This window comes from Phoca vitulina, unplaced genomic scaffold, assembly GCF_004348235.1.
Source record: "Phoca vitulina isolate PV1807 unplaced genomic scaffold, GSC_HSeal_1.0 scaffold78, whole genome shotgun sequence".
Classification (NCBI taxonomy): domain Eukaryota; kingdom Metazoa; phylum Chordata; class Mammalia; order Carnivora; family Phocidae; genus Phoca; species Phoca vitulina.
In genome coordinates, this window is record NW_022589781.1 from 2,306,088 (window position 1) to 2,318,003 (window position 11,916).

The 11,916-nt window shown below is 57.1% G+C and overlaps 1 protein-coding gene across 3 annotated transcripts in view; it reads left to right on the forward strand.

The window, feature by feature from the left end:
* The first annotated feature begins 1,249 nt into the window (after positions 1-1,249).
* SUSD4 (sushi domain containing 4) overlaps positions 1,250-11,916 on the forward strand; it is an 85,844-nt gene continuing 75,177 nt past the window's right edge. For all 3 annotated transcript variants that reach the window (XM_032393921.1, XM_032393919.1, XM_032393920.1), the window contains exons 1-2: positions 1,250-1,369; positions 1,779-1,964. In XM_032393921.1, coding sequence (XP_032249812.1) covers positions 1,814-1,964 — 151 coding nt within the window. In that variant the 5' untranslated portion in view covers positions 1,250-1,369; positions 1,779-1,813. The remainder of the gene's footprint in view (positions 1,370-1,778; positions 1,965-11,916) is intronic.

An 11,916-nucleotide genomic window follows, 5' to 3' on the forward strand; every position in this document is an offset into this window, starting at 1 on the left:
AAAATGAAATAAGTATTCAAAAGGCAGAGGTCGGTTATAGGACCTCGGAAGTGTGGAAGGGTGCCCAACTCAGATTCCGAACCCCCCACCCCCAGTACGAGGTTAGCAAGAATGAGCTTGTGCCAGTCAAACCTACTGTGTGCAAAGCTTCCATCTCAATTTGAGAAATCATAAACAAATACAAACACCGAGCTTGACTTATCTACTAAAAGTTAACCTTTTCTGAAAGAATTTGTTAAAATTACTCCCAGTAAAAAGACGGCACAGTAAACTATAATTTCCCAACGACCATCAGTACTTGAGGTTTTGAGAAAGTCGATAGAAGCAAGGGATGATTTGGTGGTGGTATCAGAAACACGGTTTGCTGCGGAATAATGGGGTGCCACTGGTTGTGAAGTGCCGTCTGCCCGCACCACCTCCTTAGTCCACCCCTCAACTAGAAGGCGGCCAGCCTCTGGCGGGGTAGCGGGGGCGGCGGGTGTCAGAGAACTGCATGGGGGGAAGCGGGCCGCACCGCTGCGGGTGCCGGGCTGCGCTCCGGGACGCGCGCGCGGAGGCGCACCCTCCCCCCTGAGGACTGGGAGCAAACACCCCGACCCCCTTGGGTTGCGACCTCTCCAGAGGCCTCCCTTCTCCGGGTACCCAGCCTTCTGCAGCTGCACGGGCCGCGCCCCCCCCCCCCCAGTTTCCCCGCGGGACAGCGGCCCCGGGCGCAGACAGCGGAGACGCCCGGAGGGGCCGGGGCGCCTCCAAGGCGAGGGCCTCGGCTCGGCGCCCCCGCGGATCCCGAAGGGCAAATGCCGGGGTGCGCGGGGAGGGGGAGAGTCTCAGCCGCCTCGGTCGCCACGCGGGCCCTAAGGGGACACGCGGAGCCTTAGCGGGGACCGAGGGCGGACGTGTCGCGGTCCCTCCGCGGGGGTGGGAGACGCCCGGCCGCGCAGGCGGGCCCGGAGCCCCAGGCCGGACTCGGTCCCGCGCCGCGCGTCGGGGGCGGCACAGGCCGCGGGGTTGGCAGGTGCAGGCGCGCGGGCTTCCCATTGGTCACGGCGCCGCGACGGCCCCGCCCCCTCGCGCGCCGGCCCGGGCAACAGGGCGCGTACCCGTGCGCGCCCCTGCGCTCCGCGCGCCCCCGCCCGCGCCGCCGGGCTCGCGAGCTCAGGTGGCGGGCGCGCGGCCGGGCCGGCGTCCCCACCCCCCGCGCCCGAGCGCCCCGGGAGCCGGAGGGGGGGGCGCGGGCGGGGGGCGGGCGCCGCCGAGGCTTCCGTCTGGCTCGCGCGGCGGCGGCGGCAGAGGTCGCGCACAGATGCGGGTTGGAGCGGCGCGGGGAGGCGGCGGAGGCGGGAAGGCGGCTGCCCGAGGAGCCCCGCAGGTAAGCGCGGGAGCCCGCGGGCCGGGGAGGGGCCGCGGCGCCGGGACCCCCGCGACCCCGGGGCAGGACCCGGGGCGAGGAGGGTCGCGCGGGGACCCGCTGCCGCGCCGCGAGATGCCCAAGAGTCACACGCATAGGCCGGGGGAAAAGTGCTGGTCCTGCAGGAGACGCGGGGAGGCTGAGGACTTGGCGGCCGCGGTCCCCGCGCGACCCCGGCCCGGCCGCCCCTCCCCCGCCGTCCGCCCGCGCGGCGCCCCGCGGCGCTGCTTCCCGCTGCGCGCGCCGGGGTGGGGGGTGCGGGGTGATGCTGGAGGGGGGGTGGGGGGGTTTCCCGCGGGGGGGGGGGCGGAGGAGGGGCGGCCCCGCGGCTCCGCGGCCCGGGCACCGCCGCGTCCGCTCCCGGTTGCAGGCGCCCGCGAGCCGGATGCGGTGCGTGGACGAAAGATGCATCATGGAATGAATCCGAGCCCGGGGGACGGATTTCTGCAGCAGCAGCAACCCCCGCCGCCGCAGCCGCCGCCCCCCCGCAGGCTGCTGGCCGCCGTCCTGGGGATCCAGCTGGCGCTGTGCTTCGGCCCCGCACAGCTCACGGGCGGTGAGTGACCGCAGGGCCCGCGCCGCGGGGGAGGGCGCGGGTCTGAGCCCACCCTCCGCCGGGACCCCCGGAAGTCCCCCTATGCCTGGGTGCGGCGCGCCCGGGGCGCACACACCGCCGCATAGTGCCTGGAGCTGCCCAGCGGCCGCGCAACCTGGCTCCTCCGAAGGGGGCACAGTGAGCCGGCCCATTCGTCTCACTTGGGCCACCGGAGAGCCAGAGACGGGGAGAGGGCGTTTCTGTGCTGAGCGCGCGTTTGGGGGCCTTGCGCCGCGTCGGTGCCCTCAGCGGAGAGAGGCCAGGTGTCAGGTGTCAGACAGAGGCCGGGGCAAGTTGCCAGGAACCCCCCCCCTCCCCTTGTGAGTGTGGAAGGTCTGAGGACCCGGCCAGGCTGGCGGAGGGACTGTCTGTCGGGAAGTTAACTTTCTCGTTTCTTGGGAGGTGGTGAGTTCCCGCACCCCTGCGTGTGTGTGGGGGGGCGAAGAGGGGTCCCAGCAGGGGGGCGGGGGCGCGGAGGGGTTCCTGCAGGGGGGCGGGGGCGCGGAGGGGTTCCCGCGGGGGGGGCGGGGGCGCGGAGGGGTCCCCTCAGGGGCGCTTCTGGAGGATGGCTTCGCTTCTCCGTGTCTGATTTACAGGAGAATACAGTCAAGGGCGTGTGTGAGGGGGAAGCTGGCTGAAATAAAATTGATAGCCTTGGTCCCCACCAGGGGCTGAGCCTCCCTATGTTGGCTTCTGGGGGAGGGGGCTCTGTGGGCCGCGGGCCGCGGTGGAGGAGGACGGATGGAGTCCCCGGGAACATTTGGGAGCGCACTGGTGTCCGTTCCCGATTTCTGGGAGAGCTTGCTCATGTGGACCTGGGAAAGGGCAGACTCACGTTTCCAAGCTGAACTACTGTTCATATATAAATAAATGATAATTGGAGGAAAAGCAGATATCGATTGCTATCAATAAACTATTTCCTGTTTAAAATATTGCTGTTTCAGAGAGTGAAGGTGAACAAGGAGAGACATGAGTGGCAAACTGGTAAACGTGGGGGAGGAAAAGCAGAGCAATCCAGAACTCGGGCGTTGTGCGGAGAGATCTGGATGTCCGGAGCATAAGGGAGCTTTCTGGGTGTGCACGTCTCAAAATTAATGAGAGGACACTTGCTTCGCTTTAGGGACCCGGTTTTGGCTTTATTTGGTTTTCTAACAAGGAGTGACTTTTTGGGCGTTCTTTTTGGGCGTTCGTAGTTCTAGAGAAACGTCTCTGAGGTGGGTGTCCTCTTCCCAGAGGTCGAGGTCAAATGGGAGGCTAGGCCAGCGGCTGTGCGGCTTGCGGGACTCTAGTTGGAGCCTCTGTGCTGCTCCGAATTAGCTCTGCTTCTCGGGTGTGTGGGCACAGGTGGGCAGGAAAGCACGAGTGGGGGTGGGCCTCTCCCTTCCTTCTTCACTTCCCCTGGTTCTAGCTTCGATCCCTCCAACACGGTCCATGCCACCCTTCCATCCCCTCGGTCCATTTCTCCCATGTAGATGACGGATTGTCAGGGTTCATCTGCGTGGCTCTTGACCAGTTTTACTGGACGTGTGAGCTTCTCAAACTGGGCTGTGTTCCTGGGTCTGCTGTTCATGTTCACAGAGATTCTCCTGAAAGATCTCAGAGCTCGGTGTACCGCCTGGCCCCCTCGGGCTCACATTAGTCCTTTATCCCCCTCTTCGAAGGGAGAAGACATCAGGCACCAGCATCCAGGCCGAAGAAGAAGCAGGGAGGAAGGGGTTGCCTGTCAGCCCTCAGTTCAGAGCTGTTCCTTCTCAGGCACTCACACGCCGCAGAAAGGCTAGGACCACCTCTGTTTCATATTGAACTCCTTCAGGCTGCGAGGGTGACTCCTGGGAGAGTATTTATTATTTCACGATTCCTCTGTGGATAAACAGCGTGGGTGGAGAGGGTGGTGGGGGTGCTCTGTGGAGTACACTATACAGAGACTTCTTTATCAGGGCAGAAACTCACGTGGAGGCTCCTGGATGGTAATAAAAGCAAATCCCTTAATTCTAGACCTGTGCTGCTAAGACTTTGACGTGCATTCTGTCACCTGGTATCTTACTGAAAGGCAGGTTCTGGTTCAGTTGGTTTGGGGTCGGGGGGGGGCAGAAGATTCCACATTTCCGACAAGCTCCCAGGTGATGTGTGGCTAATGGTTCAAGACTACTCTGATGAGCGGTGCTTTAGACTGAGGCATCCTTAAACATGTTGTTTCTGACCCTAGAATCACTCCCGGTTACCAAATGCAAGGGCCTGGGCGGGGGTGGGGGGAAGCAGAGGCCTCCTAATCTTCCCGGGAGGCACAGAGCTGAAAACCAGCCCTCCCAGAGTGCTTTCCTTTTTTTTTTTTTTTCGTTCATAAAAAAGATGCATGTTTAATAGATACTATTTTAAATTGTGGATTTTCATTTTTGATTGCTTTCACTGGAAAAAGAAACAGCACAATAGTAAGATATTACAGTCTGAGCTAGGAGGAAAAAACAGGTGTCCAATGCGCGTATTACAGAAAAAGCCCAAGCTAGAAAGGGAGAAATTAAGAAGACGATCAGACGAAGAGGGTAAAGAACTCTATCAAAAAGGAGATGCTTTGTCCTCAAAAGGCAGACTCACTTCAATTCTGCAAGTCCTAGGAGAGAATCTGTGAGCCTGAGTTTGCTTGAGGTGACTTTTGGGTGGCTCTTTCCAGGTTGTCTTTTGTAGGTTAGGGAAGAGGGCCCTCATCTGGGGCCACTAAGACCAAATACCCTTAGAGGACTAACAGCAGGCTTACAGGGGGACACAGGACCCGCCGTCCCCAGGGACTGCATGGAGGGTGGTTTCAGCTGCTTCTCTCCCTCCAGAGACCTGCAGGGTGTTTACCTGCAGGGATGAGGGCTCAGAGTTTGCTCTGTAAGTCCGTCCCTGAAGGCAGATTCATTAGCACATCCCTGTGTTGTGAGGAATGTAGGCCAGGCTCTGTGACTCCATAGCTTTGGGGCCTTGGACTTCGGAAGCCTAGCGTCCTCACCTGTAAACCGGGGATGGTGCTGCCTTACTTCAGGGGTTGGTGTGTGGACGGAAACCGTGTAGGTATGCATAAGTGCAGGGGATGGCGCCGGAAGCTTCCAGGCCTTTGCTTTATTCATTCAGGAAATACTGAGTGCCCGACCATACCCTGTGCCAAGCACTGTTGTGTACAATGTTCTTTTACCTAGAACAACCCTCTCTTACTCCCTATTTTTTTGCCCAATGAACAAGTTTCACTTCAAAACAACTTCAAGTGCCATAATCTCTTTCATATTTCCCTGGTCACTGGGCTGTCCCTTCACCTGGGCTCTCATTGCGCTAAGTGTAACCCTCCCTCATGGGTCAGTCTCACCCGCTGGACGGTAAGCCCACTGAAGGCAAGAAGCCGGGCTTTATTCACCTCTGTGTTTCAGGTGCTCAGCACAGCATGTGACACACAGGAGATGCTCGGCTGATGTTGATTGACAACGGAAAGGAGTCCCAAATTACTGTCACACTGTTTAGAAAATAATGACCATGGGTGGTCACAAATGTGCCAGTTTCATGGCTATTGAGGCCACGTCCGTTTGGAGGTGGTCTCGGAGGTTGGAGGAGAAATCAGGAAAGGTGCTAGAGCAGAGGTGACCCTTAGGCTGAGGTCTGAGGGAGGGATGGTTGGAGTCCTGCAAAGGGAGAGACACCTTGTGCAAAAGTGTGGGGGCGGTCATGTGCTTGCCTGTTCAGGGAGAGTCAGGCTGATCTAGAACAGCACACCTGCGGGGAGCCAGGAGAGCGGGGAGGATCTAGAACAGCAGACCTGCGGGGAGCCAGGAGAGCGGGGCTGATCTAGAACAGCAGACCTGCGGGGAGCCAGGAGAGCGGGGCTGATCTAGAACAGCAGACTCAAGGGGAGCCAGGATGGTCAGGCTGATCTAGAACAGCACACCATTGGGGAGCCAGGCGAGCAGGGCTGATCTAGAACAGCATACCCATGGGGAGCCAGGAGGGTCAGGTTGATCCAGAACAGCACACCCACGGGGAGCCAGGAAAGCAGGGCTGATCTAGAACAGCAGACCCATGAGGAGGCAGGACAGTAAGGAGGACAAATAGGTTGGAACCCTATTGTAAAGAACCTTGGAAGCCGGTGAAGATTCTGAACATCGCACTGCAGGCCGTGAGCACTTGCCGAGGGGTTTAGGGCAGGTGCGTGATACCGTCTGAGCTCTGCTTGGTTTCCGTTTTCTGCTTGCAAATCTCCGACCTGCGCCCTCAACTCAGCTGCCCTCTCTGTGGGTCGGAGTTAGGGCACCCGTGCCGGGGAATGAGGCTCCTTGAGGTCTTGCTGAGGCCGTGGCACTGGGCGGTGTGCCTGCAGTGGGTGACATGTGCTTTGCCTGGCTCACTGATTCCACGATGCCGGCGTCTCGGTGGAGTCTCATCGAGAAGGTTTCTTACCTGGTAGAGTGGGAGCTTTCATCCAACTCGATGTCTAAAAGTCACGGTTTCAAAGTGCGCTTAATCTGCAAGCGAAAGTCCCAACTTCTCAAGCTACAAAGTATGTGTCTTCAGCAAAAGGCTACCTTAATACATGTGAGCAGCATGGAAACTCTTTCGATTTATCCACGAGGTGGAATCTGAGAGCTTTTGGAGACACGAGAAGGGTTTCCTACAACAAGCAGCAAGTCTCTGCTCTCAGAGGCCTGAGGGGAGTCTGTTGGTCTCTAATTCCTGTGGGTAACGAGTGTAGGTGAAGATCTCTCTCCAGTAAATATTGATTGGACACGCGAAGAAAAGCACCCACAGTCTCTGCTCCTGGCGTCGGAGGCATATTTCAGAAGCTTCCAAAAGGCCAGGAGACTAGCCCTTAGCCGGGAAGCTCTGCTGCAGCACGAGGGGCTGCGTTCTTCAGAGTTGCCCGGTGAAGTTCAGTCTCTGCCGCTAAGTAGCTACGTGGCTTTGGGCAGGTGCGCACCTTCTCCTCGGCTCAGTCCTTCCCACATCGCTGACACTCTTTGATTCCGTGATTACTGGAATGTGACGGGCTCCGACCTCTCCCTAAAGCCGATTCTCTGGCTCACATTTATGCCCTGGTCTTTGCAAGTGTCTGTTGTGTGCCCTGGGGATACAGAGCGAGGGGATGCCGTCCTGCTCCCAGGGAAACTGACAAGTAAGGGCTGGTTTCTTCTCAGAAGCTCAGATGCAAAATGCTTGCATAAAATTATTTTTTTCACATATATTTTTAATTCACTGTGAAACTTAGTATTATTTGTTGTTAGTGATGAGAAATGTGATTTTCCCAGGCTACTTTTCTCTATCCTTGTCTTATTTTGCAAGTCCATTTGATGCTTGACAATTGGAATAACTACACATAGCAGTGATACATCTAAATAGACCATTGGGATCCTTGTCTCTGAATTCAGGGAAAGAAGAGGCAGAAAAATAGTTTTTCTAATTTGTTTCTAGTCACATTTCACCAAAACCAACCACAGCAATTGGGACAGATACACCAGCTACATAATCTCATCTATCAGATAGGAGCATTTTATCAATTTACTGTTCCATTCTCACAAGAATGAGCTGTTCACCTGTTGCCAAGCTCGGACGTTTGGAAACAGATGGGGCAGAGTTTGGGGCCGGCCACCATCCGAGCGATGGGTGGGCCTGCGAATCATGAGTAACCGTGCTATCGGCTGGGAACCTGAAGAGTGTTTGCTCCGAGTCAGGGCTGCGCCCAGCGATTACACGTATTAGCTCACTGGGTCCCCATGGCCCCTGACTGAGGCTGGCAGCTACTGACCCTTGTTTTACAGACAAGGAAACTGAGGCACAGAAGATCCAGCAGCTCGCTCAGGGTTGCCCAGCCGGTTACTGAGGCACGGCGACCCAGATTATGTTTAATACAAGCTTTTCCCGTGGGCGTGGAAATCCCTGTTGCTAGATGCTTTTTTTTTTTTTTTTTGTATTTCAAGGCGAGCATTGCTTTTTAAGCCAGAGTTACCAAACATTTAGGGCCTTTGGCCCTCCCCACCCTGATATTAAGGGAATTCTTGTCTTGTAACCGAAAAGGGGAAAACATACAAGCAAATCAACCACACGGAACCCCACCACCCAAGACAAAGTGAAGGCTGGAGTGCCCGAGCCTTGAGCTCTGAAGGGAGGAGGGGAAGCAGCTAGAAACTCGTGAAGCCCCGGGAGCAAGGAGGTGGGCTGAGGGGCCCGTGTTCTGTCTGGCTCAGCCTCGCTGAGGGGCACAGGGTGGGTACACGGAGTCCGGGATTCTGCAGGCGGCCGTCCCCCGGCCCCACCTTCTGCTTGTAGCCTCCAGCTTCTGGCCCTCCTCCCGAGGCCCTGCTCCCTGTGATTTGGCCGAGCGCCAGTGATAGCTTCTGTTACTATGTGATTACTGTGTTGTTTGCAGGTGTTTTCACGTGAACCTTATCCCTGCCTTTGATTTTCCTGACAGCCTGGTAAGATGAGGAGATTTTTATTTTTTCTCTCCTCTTTCTTTTTTTTTTAATTTGAAGAAACATCTTCAGCGAGGTGGGTCCCCTAAGGTGTCAGAAGAGTCAGACAAAGCGGGTTAGGGGCCAGGCGGGGGGGTCATGCTCTGTGTCCTGCGGGCCCGGCCGGGACACCTGTCTCCCCAGCTGTGTGATGCACATGATACCGTGGTTAGTATATATCAAAGCGAAAAAGGACAGTTGTGCCCCAGGGTCCTACGTGGGAGTAGGCGCTCCCTCCAGAAGGCTAACTCTGAGGTAAGAATAGGGTTTGGTAGCTGATGAATCTGAGACTGCTGGTCACTGTCCAGGAAGACATGTCTGATGGTCCGAGCTCAAGACACTAAGTTTTAGGGAAGGATTTGGTCCAACATTTCTTCTGCTTTGAGGAAAAGTTTGCTGTACTACCGGAAGCAGAAGGAATTATCCACAAACCAATAATTGAGTTGCTCACAAAGTGGAATTAAGAGTGTTTTAAAATGGCTTCTTAATTGAGAGTATTGTGGTTGCTTTATTAACCTTCAACGAGGTAAACTGGGAACATCAGAGAAGTAAAACAAAATAATTCCTGATGTTATTTGGAAATGACAGCGCACTTGGGAGTACCCTTGCGGGTGAGCTTCCGTGACTGCACTCTGGAGGGAAGGCCCCGAGGGTCCCGGGAGGGGCTGTGGGCAGACCACACGTGCGCCTGCCACGCGCAGGCCCAGGCTCTGGGAATGGATTTTTATTCTTAGAAGGGAGGGGGCTGCAGAGCCCGTAAACTTGATCAATGATCATTCATCGTTATCCCAATAAATTGAGCTTTTCAAGAGGGAGGATGAGTAAGGTTTTTTTGGAAATGAAGGTTTGACCTTGTTATCTGATGTTTCTCTTTGAAATTGGTGACTTTTATGTCCTGGAATTACCAGTGTGGGAGTCGAGCTGAGCGGGGAGGGTCACTCAGGCACTATATTCCTTTTCCTCAGAGTAACAAAACACAGACAGATCTTATTTTCTTTGGTCTGACTGCATTTGTGAAAGATGTACATGACCGCATTGGTGAGCCAGGAACAGGAAAGTTCTCTGCGGAAAGAAAGAGAATCCATTCTTACAGTGGATCCTTTCACATCCGTACATGTGCATTGTTGGGATGGACCTGGCTGGTTTCCACATTCAGTTCCTTGTATGTGGAGGATCCCTCGGACTTCCCTAATCCCTCAAACTCAGAAGATGCTGATTCTGTCCTAGGGAGAAACAACCTTGTTTTGCAAGAATGTGATAGATTTCGGGGGTTAATCTCAGTCCTTTGATGAGCCCCCTGCTGTGACCTAACGCAGTTTCAGCTCAGACCCAAGGCCACGATGCATTTACCAGTTTCATTCGGGAGACGCGTGTGACAGCAGGTGCTCGATGGCTGCCTGGGGCCACCGCTGTGTTTAGGTCATGCTCGCCGTTCTTCTGTGGGACAACCCACTTCTGAATTACTGTGTGGACTTCAAAGCCTTGCTGGCCTTTCCCCTTTGGATGGTGATGGGGGACTTGGTTTGTTCCTTTCGCTTTTGCATTTACACCACTGTTTTGTGGATGAGAGGTGCTCGCTTGCTTGTCGTGATGACTGGTGGGTATGTGTTGATGTCTTGAGGCCAAGAGTTGATGTACACAAGGCCGGTGTTCCTGCCACGCCCACTAGCTAGCTACGGGATGGCCCCCTGATCGCTGCCTCAGTTTCATTATTAGGACCTGTGAAATGGGAATAATGGTGCTTCTGCCTCCCACGGTGCTGTGAGGATCAAGAGCGTTAACAGAAGTGTAAGGTTTGAGGGATCAAAACCATCGCCAACAGATCAGTAATGGAAGCTTGCTCTGTTCACTCTGCTGGGTTTACAGAGCCTCCTGTGGCCTGAGAAGGTGTAGCCTACCACACACACAGAACACTCAGTGGTGCTGGCCCGCGGCCCCGGCGTCCCATGGAAGCACCGTCGCGACATGGTGTGGTGTGTCCACGGTGAAGCTTTATCACAGAGACCCTGGGGGCGTGGGAGGAGCAGGGAAGGCTCCCATGGACGGGGACGGTCCAGCTAAGTCTCAAGCAGTAAGACCGTTTTCCAGGCAGGGAAGGTGTTCAGAAGCTGAGCCGCGGAACGAGGAGGGGCCTGTACTGAAGACAAGGAGTGGCTGGGGGCGCCTTCCCTGAGGGCAGGTAGATTGAGAAGAGATGGGGCGGGAAGGATGCTGGACAGGCAGGTGGGGCCTGCCCGCTAACTGCACTGATTAGGAGCTTCACGTCCTCTAGCGGCACCGCGAGCCTACAGCACGTGTCCTCCCGCCGTGACTTGATTGGGTCTTTGCTTTAGGAAGGGATTATGTAGCAAGGTGGGGGATGGAGGGGAGATGGAGAGATGTCCGCTCATTGTCTTTATTGTGTTCCTGCGGGTGACTTGGTGACCCGGGGGAGGACACAGCGGGAACAGAACAGAGCCCTGCCCTCCAGGACATACTCCAGTGTGGCCAGTCAGGAAGCTCTCCACCGGCCCAAGAACGACCCCGGGAGGGCTCTGAGCGGAGGGGAACAGGTGCGCGCCAAAGACGGCTGGCCGCAGGGGGGGAGGGAAGGAGAGATGCCTGTGCGGTGACACGGGTGAGCCGCCGTTGGCCAGGAGGCTGGCGCCGCCTGCAGGACATTCCTTTGGGTGCCGTCTGCCCACCAGGAGCGGGGGAGAGAGACCCGGGCCCGAGTGGCAGGTTTGCGTGTCAGCCGCGTGGAGTGGGTTGGAGGGTGGAGGCAGCCCCCACACTCCCGTGTCAGGAGGAGGAGGAGGACCATCCGTGTCAGCAGTCATAGTACGACCACCACAGTGGGACTCGGCCGGCTGCTGGTGGCTCCTTCCGACTTGGGGCAGATTTACTATTATGTCGTTATCTGAATGATGTTCAAGCACCTTGGAATCAGGATGTGTGCACCACCGGGCCGGAAAGCAGGGCAGGGCGCGCAGGGAGGGCAGCCCACCTGTGCACAGGTGTGGGGTTCCACTGCAGCAGAGCCTGGGTCAAGAGGGCAGAGCTAGAGGTTGGCAGGCCCTTCCTCCCTCCCTTCTGGGGACGTCATGCGGGGTGCGTGCGCGTGAGCGTGGTGGGGGTGGGGACTCCTCCCGGCTCCCGGGTGCTGTGTGCTCGGTGCAGGGGTGCATGAGTGGGCGCGTGATGGTGGTGGCGGGGACGCTGTGTGCTCCGTGCAGGGGTGCGAGTGTGTGAGTGCCGTGGTGGGGTCCGGGACTCTGTGTGCTCGGTGCTGCAGGGGTGCATGTGCATGAACATGGTGATGGGGGTGGGGACTCCTCCCGGCTCCTGGGTGCTGGGGTGCTGTGTGCTCCGTGCAGGGGTGCGTGTGTGTGAGCGCTGTGGTGGGGTCGGGGACTCTGTGTGCTCAGTGCTGCAGGGGTGTGTGAGCGTGGTGATGGGTGCTG